Source organism: Ranitomeya variabilis, chromosome 7 (assembly GCF_051348905.1).
Source record: "Ranitomeya variabilis isolate aRanVar5 chromosome 7, aRanVar5.hap1, whole genome shotgun sequence".
In the NCBI taxonomy this organism is placed as follows: domain Eukaryota; kingdom Metazoa; phylum Chordata; class Amphibia; order Anura; family Dendrobatidae; genus Ranitomeya; species Ranitomeya variabilis.
In genome coordinates, this window is record NC_135238.1 from 179,505,070 (window position 1) to 179,526,028 (window position 20,959).

The 20,959-nt window shown below is 42.7% G+C and overlaps 2 protein-coding genes across 3 annotated transcripts in view; one reads left to right on the plus strand and one right to left on the minus strand.

Moving 5' to 3' along the window:
* The first annotated feature begins 2,574 nt into the window (after positions 1 to 2,574).
* On the plus strand, positions 2,575 to 6,765 carry LOC143784289 (helix-loop-helix protein 13-like). Its single transcript, XM_077272388.1, has 2 exons — positions 2,575 to 3,214; positions 4,596 to 6,765. The coding sequence occupies exons 1-2, from the start codon at positions 2,713 to 2,715 to the stop codon at positions 4,631 to 4,633; spliced, it is 540 nt and encodes a 179-aa protein (XP_077128503.1). The 5' UTR covers positions 2,575 to 2,712; the 3' UTR covers positions 4,634 to 6,765.
* Positions 6,766 to 13,196: 6,431 nt separating this feature from the next.
* Positions 13,197 to 20,959, minus strand: part of HDAC4 (histone deacetylase 4) — a 173,179-nt gene continuing 165,416 nt past the window's right edge. For both annotated transcript variants that reach the window (XM_077272390.1, XM_077272391.1), the window contains one exon: positions 13,197 to 15,945. In XM_077272390.1, the coding sequence (XP_077128505.1) occupies positions 15,906 to 15,945 (40 nt within the window). In that variant the 3' untranslated portion in view covers positions 13,197 to 15,905. The remainder of the gene's footprint in view (positions 15,946 to 20,959) is intronic.

A 20,959-nucleotide genomic window follows, 5' to 3' on the forward strand; every position in this document is an offset into this window, starting at 1 on the left:
TAAGCGGCCATGCTACATCCGGAATAGAATATTCTGATAAAGCTTTCCCAGTCTTAAAGCAGAAATTAATTTTCTACAATTTCATCCCAAGTTTTTCTCACTTTTACAAACATGGAGTAGAAAAAGTTCAGAGGCAAATGTGCGCTTCATCCTGGGCATTCTCCTTGCCTTCAAGTCGACCTTATTTAATTAAACCCACAGTTCATGGACCCGGCGAAACTCCAGGAGAGTTTAATAAATTGTGCTGTACTTTCTAAAATCTAATTTAGGCTGCAAGCATCATTTATGTAGAGTGACAGATGCAATCCATGAAGGGGCAGATTTACTATTCTGGTGGCAGTTTCTACTTTGGCAAAAAATACTCTACATTTTGGATCAGGTTGTTACATCTAGTTTAATACTAGTGATGAGCGAGTATTCTCGTTGCTCGGGTGGTCTCCGAGTATTTGCAACTGCTCGGAGATTTAGTTTTTGTTGATGCAGCTGCATGATTTACAGCTGCTAGCCAGCCTGAGTACATGTGGGAGTTGCCTGGTTGCTAGGGAATCCCCATATCTAATCAAACTAACAGTCACAAATCATTCAGCTGTTGCGAGGAAAACTAACAAATACTCGGGAGACCACCCGAGCGTGCTCAGGAAAACCCGAGCAACGAGTATACTCGCTCATCACTATTTAATACCTATTATGCATCTCACATGAAAAGGTGGCAAAGCTGGAAAGCGGGTATGGGTTAGGATGCACCAAAATCCTGCTACCAAAATATTGGTCTATCAAGGGGTGGTGCAGAGGTAGACAGAAATCTAGCAACTTGAAAAAACTGATAAATTTGTCACGTTTTCAGTCTGTCTAGTCCAAGTTTACACTACATTAGTAATTCTGCGCCCCCCCCCCAGATTACTATACATGCCACTTTTATAGGAATGGGTAACAACTAGTGATGAGCGACCGTGCTGGGATATGGTGTTATCAGAGCATGCTAATGTGCTAACCAAGGGTCTTCGTCATGCTCAAAATATGTTAGAAATGTTTGATCAGCTGTTCGACTGACGCAACACATGCAGGAATAGCCTGTTAGGTAATTAGACATGCAGCCGCAGGGACTCGAACATATTCGAGTATGCCGAAGTCACTCGGTTACCACCCGAGCATGCTCAGATAATGCCTTATCCCAGCACGTTCGCTCATCACTATTAACCCATATAGCAATGAGACAGACCTGGGAGAAAAATTGTAAGGAAGTTTTGTAAAACTAGACCCTGTTCACACTAATTGCATATATCTGACAGAAGGCTGGGATAGGTATACAATGAATGCCAAAGGTTGTCCTTAAGCATCTAAAGGTACGCACTCAGCGACGCTGCAGCGATGGACAATGAGCCGATTGCTGAAGCGTCGCTGTTTAGGTCGCTGTAGAGACGTCAAACACAGCAGCTCCAGAACGATGCAGGAGCGATCCTGTGACGTAACGGCGACTCACTTATCGTTCTCACAGGTCATTAGCTCCATGTAAAACATTGCTGACATCGTTGCTTTCGCTGTCAAACACGACGATACACGCCGATCTGACGACCAAATAAAGTTCTGGACTTCTAGCTCCGACCAGCAATATCACAGCGGGATCCAGATTGCTGCTGCGTGTCAAACACAACGAGATCGCTATCCAGGACGCTGCAACGTCTCGGATCGTTGTCGTTCTCGTTGTAAAGTTGCTGAGTGTGAAGGTACCTTAAGTATAGTAATAACATAGTGTGAACAATGCCTTATGGCTCATTTTTTCAGACTGATAGGATCTGTTAAACAGTTGCCTGTTGGTGGTCGTTTACTGTCCTGTTTACACAGGCTGATGAGCGAGTGCTGAAGACCGAACGATCGACAATATGAATGTCCTATCCAAAGATGTGTTATCCAGCAGCATCTCACTGGATTACATGGGGCTATGCATTGCTGATCATTTTCATGCATGAATAAGTATCATTGCACCTGATGATCAAGCATTCTGCTTGTTTGGCAGGTGATCGCTTCCCTGATCAGATGGGCCGAATTGGTAACAAATGTTCCTGTAAATGGGCCATTATTGCCATTCATCGATACTTGTAACTTACTTTTCTAAGTGAGGCTAATTTGCATTAAATATAAAATCCGTTCTCATGCCATTCTAATCTTGGAGAGAAGACTTTTTATCTTTGCTGGATGACACCTTCTCTGTAGCAGGAGACACCGTGAAGAGACACTTCATGCTAATGCTACTTTTTAAATACTAACATTCTCCATGTGGTTTTTACTTAAACATCATTGAAGTTAATTCAAGTGAAGATGTTTGCAGAACTCAGACCAATTCCCATGTGTAGAGGTTGCGATCCCAATTACTGAGAAACACAAGAGGCTCATATGTTCCTGACAAGCTTCTGTAAAAATCCAATCACCTCTGCTCTACAGAGCACTTCAGGATATGGGAAGGGGGTGTAAAGGATAACCTGAACACCCCAAATCATTACTTTCAAAGAGAAAGGCTATAGAAAAGCAATAAGATTCATTGACAGCCCCTGAAAAGAAGTTTCATCTTCTAATTAGCTTAGGAAGATCAACAATAACATTAAGAGTTGTGGAGTGGCTGAGGAGTCTTTAAAGGCAACTGATAAGAAATTCTCCCAGACTGGTCTTCCCCATTTAATATTGTATCCTGCTTGTGAACACATCACCCCCAATACAATGGAGGATTTTGGGTGGTACCAAGAATCGTCAAGTGAAGAACAGTTGTGGAGTCAGTTAGACAGTAATTACCTCTCCGAAATAGACAACTGCAACTTGGACTTTGAGGTCTCCACGGCACATTTATCTCCATGGCTTTCCATCCCTCAGTTCACACCTGACTTGCAGATCCCCATGTCCGATCTTGATGTTGAAAGGACAGGTTCCTGTGAAGAACAAAGCTACCTGGGTCCATCAGTAAAGGTGCACAGGCACACTGCAAACATTAGAGAAAGGAGGCGAATGCTGAGTATTAATTCTGCCTTTGAAGAGTTGCGCGGTAAGGTGCCAACATTCCCTTATGAGAAGCGCCTATCAAAAATCGACACCTTACGGCTGGCTATTGCCTACATTGCTTTATTAAGAGACATACTGGCCTCGGGGATTGACCCTAAATCCTACGTTGATGAATTTGTAAGAAACGGTATTCAAGGTTCCAATTCCATGATCTGGAACACTAGTGGTAAGTTATTTGAGAGCATAAATTAATAGTAATATTAATATCATAATTAATATCTTTCATTCATCAGGATTATGTTTACAGTGAAATAATTTCTGAAATGCTTATGACAAATATCATTTTCCATCAGTATTAGTAAGCCAAAAACAAGGGTGGAACTTACGCAGAGAGAGAATACTAAGAATTCATAGAAGAAATAAAGAAAATTTCCAAATCCTGTTCAAAAACTACTAAAAAGTTTCTGCTCAGTTTTTGATCCAAAACCTCAACAAAAAGACAGTACGCACATACTCTAAAGGAACCATCATTCAGACAGCACATTATACCCGTGGGTATTTAAGATATAACACCCCAAATCACTGAACCATGGCTTCAACTTATCTCCAGGTTGTCAAGAATAGTTTAGATTTACTTTACAACATTGTACCACTTACAAGAAGAGCAAATGCTGTGAGAGCACCATTTTTCTTACTCTCTTCCTGTCCCTCTTCCATCCACCCTTCACTGCCTATTTTCTTTGCATCCAGACATTTGTGGACATTTATCAAACCAGGAGAGAATGAAAAAAATGTTTTAGGTTATTGTCACACTATTTTCGGTCAAAAGAAAAAACGAATGTATTTTTACTAACTTTTTTTTAACCTTTTTGTGTTTTTTTTTTTTTAAATGACTGTCTTAGTACCGGAAAGAAATATATCTTGGTACCGTGTTAGCCAGTAGATAGAAAAATATTTAGAATTGAGAGTCCGCAGTGGTTGATTCTAAAATAGCCATTAAAAGGTATCAACCACTGAGGACTCTCAATTCTAAATATTTTTCTGTCTTAGTACCTGCATTTATTGCCTCATTCACAAGTCCCGTGATTCACAAATCGCAGCTGTAACGTGAAAACGGAACAAATAAAATTCGATTCACAATAACCAATCCTTTTTTGTCGCACTTGGAATTCCCCATTTTTCCAGTACATTATATCGATGGCATCATGCAAAATGTCAATACGTCCCACGACAAAAAACAAGTTCTCGAATGTCTGTGGGGACAGAAAATAAATATTTATGGCTCTTGGAAGAAGGGGAGGAAGTAAAACAAGCACAAAAATTTAAATTTGCCAGGTTGGGAATGGGTTGGAGTACATCGCCCCTGCAGATTTGCTAATGTTCAGTTTGCTTGTTCAAGTGTAACAATATGGGACTTTACACTGTAGATTTGCACTGTTGTTTGCCCTAATTTACATTGAAATGCGCTGATGTTCACAAGTAGCAATGAACATAAGGGCTTCTCAGGACTTTCCTCGCTATGGTGCCTGTTTATAGATGAAGGGCTTAATGTTTTCCAGCACCTGATGTAGAACCACTAACTCATGCCATGTATTCCTTCTTTTCAGATCTCACTGCTCGGCTGTCTTGGATTAAATGGGACTGAAGCTTCAGTATTTACCAGGTGCAGAGTTCTCACCATCGAAAGGCCTGGGATTTCTAGCACTTGTCATTCCCAGGGACTACGAGAATGAAGCACTTCACCATCACATAGCACTTCATGGGAATGCTTCATAGCGACAAGTAGTCATTTATTTAGTGTACAGATTGTTAGGAGACACCCGACATTAACATTACCGGTGCCGTGTGCTTGCATGCTGCGTTACGGAGATAGAATCTTATCAAGACCAATGGCCATCTCCTATATCAGTAACACAACATTCTGTCTTCACTGAATACAGGTTTTACCTGTGAATTCAGAATTAAAGATCTGTCCTGGAGGAGAAAGAAGCAGATTTCTGATGAGATACACAGTGAAGAGCAATAGTGGGATAATGTCTTGAACTTTTGACTTTCAGGCTCCATATCTCTCCATTCACGTCTGTTTTCAATGTGAGACTACCATCATTTTATAGACAATCATCTGGGATATCTCATACATAAATTTGACTTGCAACTATTTAGCATATAATTAGTTATGCAGATTCATGTCGTCACTTCATTGTTACTATTTTGCTCCTAAAGATCTAAATTTAAATTTTTATTATTTTGTTAGTATTTTGTAAATCCACCTTTGGCTTTCAGCACTGCCTGAATCCTTCTGGGCATGATCTTGATCAGAGTCAAACATATGTCAACCGAAATTTAATCTCAGATCTCTTCTACATGTTCCCAAAGTTGGGGCATACTACTCTATTCACTTGGGTATGTATTCAGATTTTTCTTCAATCCTACCCACAAGTGTTTGATTGGGTTGAGATCTGGGGACCAATCCAGCAACTCTACTTGATTGTCATTGAACCATTTCTTTGTTAGTCTCTATCTAAGCTTCGTGTTGTTGTCCTGTTGGAACACGGTTGTCCTTTTCCTACCCATAGTACTCGGAGTGTACGAAGTAACTAATCTTGTAGGATACTCACATATAGCTCAGCACTGAGACCACCATTGATCCTAGTCAAGCATCTAACGCCCTTGGCTGTGAAACAAACCCATATAATCAGGCTTCCTCCACCAAACGTGACAGTTCCTTCAATTTCTCAAACCGTTAGCTTATTTTTCCCGTTTCTTTCAAACTCATTTGCACCCATTAGAGCCTAGTCTATTGGCGTTTGTGTCATTGCTCCAAATCAACAGTTTCATATCCTTACATGGTCACTTTTCATACTTGTTTGCAAACTCAAACCAATGCTTCTCATGATGATCTTGAAGTTGAGGCGCCTTCACCTTTTTTTCCGGCCACCATTCCAGATTTGTGCAATCTGCAGCACTTGAATCGACATCTGTGATCTCAATATTATGAAGCATATGGGCCACCTCCACTACTGTGTTTGTTGCGCCAGAACTGATAGACCTTGTAATGAGCCGACTTGTTTACTCCGATATTTTCCCGGGACGTCCACCTGTTGGCTTCTGAATGGATGGACAGACTTCATTTCGTTTTCTTCTAACTGTCATGGCCTCACATGATGCAGTTTGGCAATTTTCTTGGCCAAGAGACCATTATCGATGAGCTGGATGATGCTGTTTCTCTTTTCTTGGGAAATCTTCATGGCTGCTCCTTGATTTAAACAAGTGACCTTTTGTTTGGAAATCAACCTAGTAATACACTGAGCTATTAGGGAATGTGAGAACAGATTGTATTTTGTAGTATACAGGAAGAAAAATATTTTTCTACCACCAGCAACAAAACAATATCAATGCAGTGACATGACAAGAATCTGCATAACTAATCATATGCTAAACAGTTGCAAGTCAAATATATGTAGGAGATAGCCAAGATGATGGTCTATAAAATGGTGGTAGTCTCACATCCAAAGAAGAAGCGGATGGAGAGATATGGAGCCTGAAAGTCAAAAGTAAAAAACAGCTTTACCATTTTGCTCTTCACTGTATTACAAAGTTTCTTATTTTCATGTGTACTATTGATTTTTTAAATAAAACGATGGTTACTCTTTAAAAACCACAGCAACCAATCATGTGAGGCCATTATGGGTAACAGGTGGTACATAAAACTATAATATGCAAAGATTACTATTTCAAGTTTTTGTCCCATACACAATAAAATATTATTGATAGCTGACAATACTTGTACCTGTTTGAATATTATTGTTGCGTTATTTAATAAATGAATGAGATCATATTTGAACTTTAAACCTTGAGGCTGTCTGGGGCTTAACTGGAGCATCCATAACACCTCTCTCGATAGTGACGGCCTCCGTGTCCTCCTCTGTGTGGCCGATTAAGTTGTTCGATGCCATAAAACACAAGGTATACAGTAGTTGCATTATGCGGTTTTACAAAATCTTTGATTGCTCCCGATTAAAACTGATTTTTTATTTTCACGCCTCTGCGTTATAAACTTTAGTGAAACACTTGGGAGGTTCAAAGTTCTCACAACACATCTAGATAAGTTCCTTGGGAGGTCTAGTTTCCAATATAGCGTCACTTGTGGGGGGGTTTCTACTGTTTCGGTACATCAGGGGCTCTGCAAATGCAACGTGACACCCGCAGACCATTCCATCAAAGTCTGCATTTCAAAACGCCTCTTCCCTTCTGAGCTCTGCCACGTGCCCAAACAGTAGTTTTCTCCCACATATGGGGTATCGGCGTACTCAGGACAAATTGCACAACTTTTGTGGACCAATTTATCCAGATAACCTTGGGAAAATACAAAATTGGGGGCTAAAAGATCATTTTTGTGGAAAAAAATATTTTTTAATTTTCACGGCTCTACATTATAAACTTTAGTGAAACAATTGGGGGTTCAAAGTGCACACCACACATCTATATAAGTTACTTAGGTGGTCTACTTTCCAAAATGGGGTCACTTGTGGGGGGGTTTCCACTTTTTAGGTACATCAGGGGCTCTCCAAACGTAACATGGCGTCTGATTTAAATTCCAGCCAATTCTGCGTTGAATAAATCAAACGGTGCTCCTTCCCTTCCGAGCTCTGCCTTGCGCTCAAACAGTGGTTTACCCCCACATATGGGGTATCAGCGTACTCAGGACAAATTGCACAACAACGTTTGTGGTCCAATTTCTCCTGTTACCCTTGGGGAAAAAAAAATTGGGGGCGAAAAGATCATTTTTGTGAAAAAATATGATTTTTTAATTTTACGGCTCTACATTATAAACTTCTGTGAAGCACTTGGGGGTTCAAGGTGCTCACCACCCATCTAGATAAGTTCCTTAGGGGGTCTTTTTTTCCAAAATGGTGTCACTTGTGGGGGGTTTCCACTGTTTAGGCACATCGGGGCTCTCCAAACGCGACATGATGTCCTATCTGAATTCCAGTCAATTTTGCATTGAAAAGTCAAATGGCGCTCCTTCCCTTCTGAGCTCTGCCTTGCGTCCAAACAGTAGTTTATCCCCACATATGGGGTATCGGTGTACTCAGGACAAATTGTACAACAACTTTTGGGGTCCAATTTCTCCTGTTACCCTTGGTAAAATAAAACAAATTGGATATGAGGTCATTTTTTTGTGAAAAAAAATTAAATGTTCATTTTTTTTAAACATTCCAAAAATTCCTGTGAAACACCAGAAGAGTTAATAAACTTCTTAAATGTGGTTTTGAGCACCTTGAGGGGTGCAGTTTTTAGAATGGTGTCACTTTTTGCTATTTTCTATGATATAGACCCTTCAAAGTGACTTCAAATGAGATGTGGTCCCTAAAAAAATGGTGTTGTAAAAATGAGAAATCGCTGGTCAACTTTTAACCCTTATAACTCCCTAACAAAAAAAAATGTTGGTTCCAAAATTGTGCTGATGTAATGTAGACTTGTGGGAAATGTTACTTATTAAGTATTTTGTGTAACATATCTCTGTGATTTAAAGGCATGAAAATTTAAAGATGGAAAATTGCGAAATTTTCAAAATTTTGGCCACATTTCCTTTTTTTCACAAATAAACGCAAGTAATATCAAATAAATTTTACCACTATCATGAAGTACAATATGTCAAAAGAAAACAGTGTCAGAATCACCGGGATCCGTTGAAGCATTCCAGAGTTATAACCTCAAAGGGACAGTGGTCAGAATTGTAAAAATTGGCCCGGTCATTAACGTGCAAACCACCCTTGGGGGTAAAGGGGTTAAAACTTTATTTATTAGCAAGGTATTTTTTTTTTCTTGCTGACAGGTAGACTTTAAACACAATAGACCTTTCATGAACAGACAAATCTGGGACGAGGGCTAGGTAACATTTCTTTTATTTACATCACAAGAGTAACACGCTGCCATCATGTGGTAGAAAATACTGCACTGCTAAGAAAGTTCAAATCCAACATCCTTGTCACAGAAAGAAAAAATAAAATACACAGTCAGTGGAAAATGTAGATTAAAAAAATGGCAAACATAAAATAAAAAGGAAAATAAAAAAAAATCAGTGTTCAGCTCCTACAGAGGAACAGAAAAGTGGCAGAAAAAAAATGCCCAAATTTCTGTAACAATGGGCTAAAACCTGTCAAACGAAAATGCAGGCGAATGCAAAGTGTCCCAAAGGGTTCATAGATATAAAACCGTCATGACAGATCTGCATTAAAGATCCGGTAAACGATGCATCAAATGCTTGAAGTTTATAATTTTATAGATATTTATATTATGTATATAGAATTATATACACACACTTGTCACCCTCAGAATATGGAAAGTCACACTCCAGACACATATGTAATCCCTTTATCCAGTCTGCTTGAGAAAGCCGGCCCCCATTAGGACGCGGCGCGCAAAATTAACTCTTGCCAGAGGGGTTTCATTTCCCTTCCTTTAAAACACAGTGCGTTGGCAGCAAGGGGTGGGCATGATTGCACCCCTATGTAAAAGGCAGCAATTTCTCCTGCCGGCTATGTGAGAGTCACCTCCGAAGTAAACGTACAAATCACAGACACACACAGGCGGCAGCTCACAGCCGTGAAATGTCGGGAGAGGAAACAGGCAGGCAACAGGTCCATCTTGTATTATGTCAGGTCATAAGTGTTCCTGATGATGCTGGAAATGACCAAAGGTTTACGGGAACCAATGCAAAATGAAAAAAAGATGCGGATTCACTGGCATCACCGAAACCTCCAATTCCGGTGACATAATAAAAGAACATTGGCGCAACGGTCTGTACTGCCGAAGCTGCGCCATCTCCCAGGGCACAATGTACAAAACACTAGCATCATATCAACATGGTCACTACAGTGGAAAAATGTCAACTCTGCCGGCAAACCATCACTACTACTGGAAAACACGGCAGATCACGTTATAAAATAGGAAACAGTGTATGATAAAAAAAAAAACAATATGGCAGAGAAGGCGTGCAAAACGGATGCAAGGGACTTGGGTATCAGACATGCTCTCTGGCTGCCAAGAGAAGGTACACAGTGCTCATCGCGGGGCTGCAGCCTTCACTACCTGCCCCTAATAGTGTTTTAGAGTAGAAAATTCTATGTACTGATGCCATTACAGACACTAAATTGCAATTTTAATGCATCTCCTTGCACCAAAGCCACTTTCCTGCTATTAAAATAAATCCAGATGCCTCACCATATATCATATATATTGTGCAAAACTTATAGGTGCGGAAAAAATGCTGCAAAGTAAAAATGATTTCAAAAATAGAAGTGTTAATAGTTTATTTTTTATCAACAAGTGAATGAACAAAATAGAAATTTAAATTGAATCAACATTTGGCGTGACCGCTATTTGTCTTCAAAGTATCAGTTATTCTAGGAACACTTGCACAAAGTCAGGGATTTTGCAGGCTTATGTATGAGAAACCAATTATACCAGACAGGTAATAATCATTTTCATTCATAGGTTGACACACAGTCATTAGCTGAAACAGCTATGTAAGAGGCTTAAAGCTGGGTGAGGAACATCCAAACTCTGCTATAAAAAGTGAGGTTGTGGAAGACAGTTTCATATCACACCATGGCAACACCAAAAGAAGCATCAAGAAACCAGGTAGTTACACTGCATTAGCAAGCTTTCCCCTCAAGCAAAGATTTTAAAGCAGACTAGGGTTTCAAGATGAAACCAAAAATGAATACATATACGTAAAGACATAAACAATTAAAAGTGAAAGACGACATCCAAGTGCCACGGTGAGGCAGAAGGTATAGGAAATATTGCACCAAAAAAAATCATTATTTAACTCACAACGAAGTGAAAAAAGACCAAACTGTAATGTGCAAGATACCAAAATATACTCTGCCATAAAGTATGACGCCCCTGAAGAAACATTGTGCGAAACGCGCATTGGGGTCCCTTCCTTCCCACGTCCACAGCAGCAGGTTGGTTTCAGATACCTCTTATTTATAATCTCTGCTACCTCAGCCCATCCATGTGTAGTTCCATATTTAACTGTAGTTTCTTTCCTATTGGGTACTTACATGTTTATCTATATACATACTCTCTCTGTGTTTTCATATTGGAAGACTGCTCATACCATTATGATTACACTATATGATTTATGGTAGATTATACTTTATGGTAGACTATATTTTGGCATCTTGCACTTTACTGTTCCGTCTTTTTTCACTTCGTTGTGAGTTAAATGATTTGTTTGGGCACTGATCTTGCATGGCAGTTTGTATTTAGGTTGTACTAAAGCTCTAAGCACTACACTGCATCATTTCTAATACTGCTGTAATATGGATAACTATTGAATTTATACCATATGTTTTGCACATATGTGCATTTTGATAACTACTCTATATAATCAAATATTCATTATATTGGACCATACTGTATGCACTGAATTATTTTCTTTACTATTATCAATTTAAATCTTCTATATTGATTGGTTCTTACCTATATACTGGTGCAATATTTCCTATACCTTCTGCGGGCACTTGGATGTCGCCTTTCACTTTTAATTGTTTGTGTATTTACAAATATGCATTGATTTTTGGTTTTAGTTACTTGTTAATAAGCTTGTAATATTTTTATATTCATTTTCGCTCTGTGTCCATTTTCTTTTGGTTTTCCTATTTATATTTATGGTTGAGCTTATATAATTTACGGCCCCTTTTTTGGTATATTTCAAGATGTGCTGCTTAAGCTCTTTTTTAAGAAGCACCAAGAAATGGACCAGTCAGGGAAAGACACATCATGCTTCGTTCCGATGTCCAGCAGTGCCATCAGCTCAAAACTGGCAACAATCAGTGAGACACATCTACAATTCAGAAAAGTCTGGCCACATGTTGTCTTCACGGAGAAATTGTGACCAAAAAAAATACCAACCCTTCAACATGGAATCAAGACCAAGAGACTCAACTGTGCATGAAAACATAGGAACTGGGATGTAGAAAAATGGCAGCAAGTGCTCTGGACTGATGAGTCAAAATGTGAAATATTTGGCTGTAACAGAATGCAGTTTGATTGCTGAAAGGAATGGGGATCAGTACAATAATGAGGGTCTGCAGAAACAGTGAAGCATGGTGGAGGCTCCTTACATGTTTGGGACTGCATTACAGCAAATGGGAGTGGGGGATTTGGTCAAGATTAACGGTGTCCTCAATACAATGTAATTAAGCAGCATATGTAGCGTACAGAAAAACAAGGAGTCCTGGCAGTGACGATACGGTCTCCACAGAGCCCTGATCTCAACATCATCCAGTCTGTCTGTGACATAGTCTACATCCACAGAAGATCTGAGGTTAGTTCTCCAAGATGTTTGGCACAACCTCCCTCCAGAGTTCCTTCAAATACTGTGTGCAAGTGACAGGTGAACATAGAATTGATTCTGCTTTGAAGGCAAAGGGCGGTCACACGGAGTATTGATGCCTATTAATATTTCTCTTTTGTTCATTCACATTTTGCCGTTTGATAGAAAAACAACTATTAACGCTTCCATCTTTGAAGCATTCTCCCTTTTCAGCGTCTTTTCCACATCTGCCTAAAACATTTGCACAATACTATATATTTCATGAAATTCATGTCATGATTAAATGTAATTTCAAGACCGTTAATGATTACTTAAAGGGATTGTCCAGGATTAGAAAGAAGGGTTATGCTTTTTTTTGTTTGTTTATCTTCATTGTAAAGTAACAGTCACTCCTGTCCATGTGCTGTGTTTGGTATTATCGTTCATCTCCATTAACTTAAAATCAGCTGAACTGCAATACCAGAAATAGCCCATTGACAAGAGTGGCGCTGTCTCTTATTAAAAAAAAACAAAAAAAACAACTATTTTTTTCTATTACTGTACAACCCTTTTTTTGCTTTAAATACAGAACTAAAAACACTATATAGCCTAACACAATACTCTGAGATTGATCCGGGTGAAATCATAAAACAAGTGCCCTTCTTAATATTCGGTTTAGCCAAATAACCCCTCGTATTCTCTGCCCGTTCCTTCCCGCCTTGCACAGCATTGCGACCAACTGCACAACATAGGACTGAGCTGTGCTTGATTCATGCAACCTCAAAGTATATAGTAAAATCTAGAAAAATAGATTCATATATATATATATATTTCTATATATAATTATCTTTATATATAATTTTTTTTTTTTTTTTTTAATCTATAGGGAGGTCAATGCCCAGAAATAGGAGTGTGGCCCCTCCCTTGCACACACAAAATGATACATGTATAAAACATGGAATGAGTGGAAATGCAGCGCGTGCAGGGTATAAAAAAAGAAATAAAAACAAGGAATGAAATTCAAAGTAAAAAAAAAAAAAATTAAAAAAGGGGTTAATGTTCTAAGAAAATTTGCCCCTTCTGCACCCTCTGACAGGCCCACTTTTCACATGCCAACTGTTTGATACCCATTACACTAGGGGCCGAACACTTCTGGAAAGCGATCATCTGTCCGTGCTCTGAAAGATGCATTCAGGATGCGGAAAAAAAAATAAAGAAAAATTGGAAAAAAAAATCCAGAAAATATCTGAGAGTCATAAAACCAGGTAGAAGACTGTATATACGAGAATAAAAACATTTTTTGTGTGTGTATGAGGGAATAAAAATCAGAAATGGTAGATGGCTAAAAATGATTTGCAAATGTGTCGTTGTATGTGAATGTTCGAATCAGGCGGCTGGATACATCTTCCAGAGCAGATCCAGTGTATACTCAGCCTAGTCGTACATGCCGTAAGACATCGGAAAGCATGCAGGTTATGGCAGGACCTTAAGATACAAGAAATTCAAGACATCTTCATCAGTACGGGTGACACAAAATAACAATACTTTGTTTTGTGTACGAAAAAAATAATAAAAAAAAATAAAAAAAAAAATGGGTGCATGTAAAGCAGAGGAGAGGACTGCAAGTACCACACACAGTGTGACCAGGAAATAAAAGGACTGTTTGGTGCAGTGCGGTGCGGTTTTGTGCAGTCATAGGCTGTAGTGTAGTTTACAGAACGACCATGAAATTAATAATAAATACACACAGTAAGGGCACAATGTGAGGGTCCCGACACAAGAGGGGGGGCACTCGGAGGCCCCCTGGCTATCACTCCAGAACATATCATGTGCTGCCAGGACAGGAAACGACATATGTCAAGGTGCAGCCTGCAGCACAGTCCCCGGAGGACCATTCAAAACAGCCAAATCCCAGAAGAAGCTGCGGAGGAACACGGAAAACTGCTGCTGATCTGCAGCAAAATGCTGTTCCCCCGACAGTGAGGAGGTTCGTCCCAGGAATCTGTTAGGCAATGGGTGCGAGTCACATGCTGCTGGAAATTCAGCCACAGCTCTCAGCATGGATAATAAGTGCTATATTGAGGTTATATCCAAAGGCTGAGATCACCCTGCTCCCTCCATGCAATCCCAGGAGCAAGGCTCATGTACAGTACATTGTTGGTCTCCTTAAGGAAATTAAAGTCTTCGTAACAGCTCTCTGATCTGGTAAAGTGAGGTAAGGCGTCCCCCCCTTGAGGAAAGCTCTCATCAGACGTCACAGTCATCCTTTCTATGGCGTAGATAAAAGATGGATGTCGCCGCTGACGCCGTCCCCACATTTCAGATACATAAAGGAAGTCTTGGTGGGAAGATCAGAGGGAGTCGATTGGAATCTAAAATTATCCCCTGATAAAGAAAAAAATTTTAAAAAATACTACAAGAAACATTCCTTATGTTAAAAAAAAAATGTAAGGGGAATAAAGCTTTGAATCAGTACGAAAAAAATGAAATGAGAACTGGAAATGTACTGCTTGCCGGCTGCAATGGGTTTGCTCAAGGAATTTTACACAAAAAGTAAAAACAGAACAAAAGTTGCCATTTAAAAAAAAAAAAAAAAAAAAGGAATTGGCGCAGGCTGAGCATGCTACCTGCGCAGAGAGAGGCCACATCCTCCATCTCCACATGGTAAAATGCACCTAAAAAAATCAGCAACAGTTGCAATTAAAGTTTCTGCTTGCAGAGGCCACTTCACAGGTGGAGGCCGCAGTCCGGTCATCGTATGTATACGACATGCAACTCGAGAAATCAAAAAGTACAAAATAACATTAAAAAAAAAAGATGACTGCCGTTAGCCATCACCACCACATCACAGCATCGGATCAACGAGAGGACGCAAGGGTTGGTGTAATGCGACGTCACATCTTCTGTTGGTTACGGATGTTGTATATTTTTAAGGCATGTCCTTCAAATCCTCACAAACAATAAAAGGAATAAAACCATTCAAATGGAAAAATGAAAATGAGTTCCATCCAAGGACAAGGCACAATCCTTCCTCCCGCTTCTGTTCCAGGGTCAAAAGTCCCTCGCTGTGGTAACAGGCTCCGGAGGATCTCTCTGGTCCACTGCATATACCCCATTATGAAGAAAGAACGCTTGAAAAACAGGCCGGACCGAGTGGTGTACAGAAGCGTCCGCGCAGCGCGGTCACCGTTCCTTCAGCGCACACAGGATCCTTGTAAATCTGCTGCAGAATGTTAAAGCACCAAAACGGTTTGTGAGGACCCCTGAAGAGGTCACTCTATCCTTGTTTTTCTTTTAAATAGTATTTGTTTTAAAAAAAAAAATCATGAAGAAAAAAACATTTTTGGCAAGAGCTGCCATTGGCTCCTGGAGGAGCAGTGCCTCCTCTATCCAGGAACGGCACAGTGCGGCTGTGCATTGTGCTGTGCGCTGCCGTTTGTGGTTCTGTGGATATGATGTACACAGAGTTCTTTACATCCATGTCGCTGCTCGTCTTCCTGCAGACAGAGCACAGGCGGAGAAATTGGAGGGGGCAACCCCCAACAAATGTACGGAATTACACAACGGACAATCACCAGTCACTTTGCTACAGTGGGGGTTCTTCATCCATCGGTTCCTCCTCAGTCCTAGGGGAGAGAAGGAAAAGCTCAGTAAAACGCTCCCAACAGATTGTCCAGGATAACGACCAGTACGAAATACAACTAGTGATAAGCGAATGTGCTGGGATAAGGTGTTATCTGCCCGTGCTAACCGAGTGTCTTCGGCGTGCTCGGAAAATATGTTCAAGTTCCCGTGGCTGCATGTCTCGCTGCTGTTAGACAACCGCAATACCTGCATGTGTTGCATCTGTCAAATAGCCATGAGACATGCAGCCGTGGGAACATATTATTCCAGAACGACGAAGACATTCGGTTAGCACACGAGCATGGGCGGATAACACCTTATCCCAGCACATTCACTCATCACTAAATACGAAATATCTGCCCATCCATAGCCTGCATCCTGACATATGACAGAGGAAGATCTCGGGAGGTTGCCCCTGAAAGATTAAAGGGGCAAGAAATTATTTCTTTTAAATATACAACCCAAAAATTGTAAAGGCCCATTTACACTTGTTGATTGTGACAGTTAAATAGGAACTTTTACCAAATTCTTCCTGTTGAAGTGGACACACAATGTATTAGTGGCTGCGGAGGGGAAGAAAGAGGGATTTTTTGGTACTTACCGTAAAATCTCTTTCTTGGAGCCTTCATTGGGGACACAGATAACCGTGGGTGTATGCTGCTGCTGTTAGGAGGCTGACACTATGCAAAAAGGAAAAAACAATGGCTCCTCCCCAGCAGTATACACCCATTGACAGGCACCAAGCACCTCAGTTGGTGAGAAAAGCAGTAGAAGAAACGACCAGTACTTAGAACACGTAAGTACCAACTCAATCAGGGCACTAAGGCCCAAACACAGTACAAGAAACGAACAAGCAGGGAAGGTGCTGTGTCCCCCAATAAAGACTCCAAGAAAGAGAGTTTACGGTAAGTACCAAAAAATCCCTCTTTCTTTATCGCTTCATTGGGGGACACAGATAACCGTGGGACGTCCAAAAGCAGTCCCAGAAAAGGATGGGTAGAAAAAAACTAAGAGAAGGGTTCAGGTCGGCCGGTGTGCAACCGCCGCCTGCAGTACCTTCCTACCAAAACCTGCATCAGCCGAGGCCTGGGTATGAACCCTATAGAACCTCGTAAAAGTGTGCAAAGATGAACAGGTTGCGGCCTTGCAAACCTGCAAGGCAGAGGCCTGGTGACGAACAGCCCAAGAAGCTCCGACAGCTCTGGTGGAGTGGGCCCACACCCCGGGAGGGGGCCGTGTCTCATGAACACGGTAGGATTCCGTTATCGCTGAACGAATCCAGGGAGAAATCGTGGACTTTGATGCCTGATGGCCTTTCCGGCGACCCTCGGCAATGACAAACAGAGAATCGGATTGGCAAAAGTGGGCAGTTCTAGAAAGATAGATCCGAACGGCCCTGACCACGTCCAGTTTGTGAAGAGACTGCTCGAGAGGATGAACCGGGGAAGGGCAAAATGAGAGAAGAACGATGTCCTCATTGACGTGGAAAGCAGATACCACCTTGGGAAGGAAAGAAGGGACAGGTCTGAGAACTACTTTTTCCTGATGAAGAACCAGAAATGGGGGAAAGGCAGGATAAGGCTGCCAACTTGGAGACCCTCCTAATTGATGTGATAGCGATGAGGAAGGCCACTTTCCAAGAAAGAAGGAAAAAGGAAACGTCCTGAAGAGGTTCCAAGGGAGCGGCTTGAAGAGCACCGAGAACCAAACTGAGGTCCCAAGGTTCCAACGGAGACCAGAAAGGAGGAGCAAGATGCGCAACTCCCTGTAGAAAGGTCTTTACCTGAGAAATGGAAGACAAATCCCTTTGGAAAAGAATGGACAAAGCGGAGACTTGACCCTTTAGAGTACTGAGGGACAGATCGGCGTCGAGACCAGACTGCAGGAAACCAAGAAAGTCCAGAAGGGAAAAGGACATCGGAAAGACATAGTTTGTTTCGCACCACCGGAAGAAAGCCTTCCAGTACCTATGGTAAATGCGAGAAGCCGGCTTCCTGACTCCGATCATGGTCTGTATGACCTGTTGAGAAAGACCGGACTCCCTTAGGACCGCGGCCTCAACGGCCATGCCGTTAAACTCAGACTGAGAACTCTGGTGGAAGAGCGGGCCCTGTGAGAGAAGGTCTGGGCGTCTCCAGGGGGTATCCGAGAGCATGTTTACGAGCTCCGTGTACCAAGGGTGCCTTGGCCAGTCTGCCGCTATCAGGATGACTGGAATCCCCTCTAACTACCTTTGGGATCAAGGGAAGGGGAGGAAACAGGTAGGGAAATAAACTGGGACCAGGGTATTACCAGGGCGTCTTGGCTGATGGCCAGAGGTTCCCGGGATCTGGCTATGAATCGAGGTACCTTGTGGTTCATCCGAGACGGCATGAGATCGATGTCTGGAGTGCCCCAATGATGACAGATTTGATCGAAGACTGAGGGATGGAGAGACCACTCGCCTGCTGCCAGACCTTGGCAGCTGAGGGAATCGGCTGCCCAATTTTCGACCCCCAGAATGTGAACGGCTGATATGGCCGGAACGTGACGTTCCGCCCACCGAAGAATCTTCGCCGTTTCCGCCATTACCTGACTGCTGCGAGTTCCGTCCTGGTGGATCAAGTACGCCACGGCCGTGGCGTTGTCCGATTGAATGTGGACGGGTCGGCCCGTCAGGAAAGACTGCCAGTGGAGTAGGGCAAGGAAGATTGCTCTGATCTCCAGGAGGTTGATGGGAAGAAGAGCCTCCAGGGAGGTCCAGCGACCCTGCGCTGTGTGATGTCGGAAGACTGCTCCCCATCCGAGCAGACTGGCATCGGTGGTGATGACCTGCCACTGAAGGGGAAGAAAGGACCTCCCTCTCAGGACTGAGGAGGACAGAGTTCACCAGATTAGTGACTGTCGTACTAGGAGAGGTAGACGAACGGACGGTCCAGAGAGGTCGTGGGCCTGTTCCAGGTGGACAGAAGAAACAGCTGAAGGGGACGAGTGTGGAACTGGGAGAAAGGAACGGCCTCCATGGAGGCAAACATCTTTCCCAGGACTGCCATACAGAATCGTAGTGAGCGGGGAGCTAGGTGTTTTAGAGATTGGACTGCTTTACAGAGAACGGTGAACTAGCCCTTAGGGAGGAAGACCCAAGCCAAGTTTGTGTCGAATTAAATGCCCGGGAAGGACAGATGCTGAGAAGGAATCAGAGAGGACTTGTCCTGGTTGATGATCCAGCCGAGACGAGTCAGAGTGTCCAGAGAGATTTGGAGGCTTCGCGCACAGTCTCGATGGGATGATCCCTTGATCAACAGATCGTCCAGGTAAGGGATAATGAGGATCCCCCTGGAACGAAGGATGGCCATGGCCGCCGCCATGATCTTGAAGCCCCTGGGGGCAGACGCCAGGCCGAATGGGAGGGCCATGAATTGGTAGTGCTCTTCCTGGATTGCAAACCGAATGTATCTCTGGTGCCGTACACAAATGGGAACATGAAGGTACGCATCCTGAATGTCCACTGAGCACATAAACTCCCGGGTTCCATAGTGGCTATCACTGACCGCAAGGATTCCATCCTGAAGTGGCGAGTCGGACGTGGCGTTTCAGAAGCTTGCGATCCAGAATTGAACGGAGGGAACCGTCCTTCTTCGGTACTACGAAGAGGTTCGAATAGAACCCAAAAAAACGCTCGTTTGATGGAACGGGAACGGCTACGCCAGCGGCAACCAGGGAAGACACGGCTTGAAGGAAACCGGGTAATTGGGACGGGTGTTTCGGTGGACGAGAGAGGAAGAAGCGACCTTCTGGGAGGGAAGAAAATTCGATCTTGTAGCCGGAGGCAACGATCTCCCTGACCCAGGCGTCGCTGACCACAGACAACCAGGCGTCCTTGAAAGAAAGAAGCCTGCCTCCCACCCTGGAAAGACTTCCAGGTGGGGGCGACCCGTCACTTGGAACGAAATCTATCGGGACGGAAGCCAGAGGACCTTGAGGGTTGGCTTTTAGGTCTCCATCTGGGAGCTGGCTTGTAAGAGGGTCTCCTTCGTTCACCTGAAGCGGAGGGACGCTCCTGTTGAGAGGAGGAATCCGAAGCTGGAAATTGTCGAAAATGTGTAAAGGGTCGAGGGCCCCTTCTACCGAAAAAACGCTTGGGTCTAGACTGAGGGAGGGAAGTGCTTTTACCCCCGGTGGCGTCCGAGATGATCTGGTCTAGCCGAGATCCAAAAATGGGGGGGGGAGGAGCAGGCAGAATGTGGAGCGCAACTCAAAACAAAATGCCCCCGGAGAAGATGATTTTTACCTTGCTTGGCCGGTCCGCATATAGGGTGAGGGTCTTCTAGGGGCCCAAGGGGTGGGAGGAAGGCTGGAACGAAGATCCCTCTTCCAGGAGGCGGCATCAACCCCCTTAGGAAAGTCACCGCCTCCATCTCAGCCCTTTACGAGGAGAGGGGTGAGGAGAAAATTTGGCAAGGACCAGCCACCGAATAAGTCCTGAAGCTCCTATGAAGGTGTGAGGGTAAAATGTCCTGCCAGCGGGCCTGAGTGTTGCGATGTGGGTGACACCACATTGCTCGCTCAGCCGCTAATAATGGGAAGGCAGAGTGAAGCAACACCCTGATTCCCTAACGCTGTATCTGAAAGACAAAAGTAGAGAATTAGTGAAACACATAAAACCTGTAAGGAAAAAAACGATTAGCTGCGGATCTGGGGAGATCCAGGTCCGCCTCCTACAGACACTAAGCACAAACTGGGGTGCTTGGTGCCTGTCAGTGGGTGTATACTGCTGGGGAAGAGCGATTTTTTTTTTCCTTTTTGCATAGTGTCAGCCTCCTAGCAGCAGCAGCATACACCCACGGTTATCTGTGTTCCCCAATGAAGCGGTAAAGAAATTATTTTTTTTTGCCTCCAGCACAGCCAAAATAGGTGAGTAGCAAATCCAATAGAAAATGGATACTCCAGCTCCGATAAAATTCAAGTCTTTATTTATCCAAAATGGTTAAAACATAGTCCTTACATTTGGTGGACCAAACAGGTGCATATAGATCA

What these genes read in the sequence shown, in the direction of transcription:
- LOC143784289 (XM_077272388.1), top strand. Translation starts at nt 2,713, where the DNA reads ATGGAGGATTTTGGGTGGTACCAAGAATCGTCAAGTGAAGAACAGTTG. An exon ending in CATGATCTGGAACACTAGTG is followed by an intron (nt 3,215 to 4,595) that starts GTAAGTTATTTG and finishes CCTTCTTTTCAG; the next exon opens with ATCTCACTGCTCGGCTGTCT.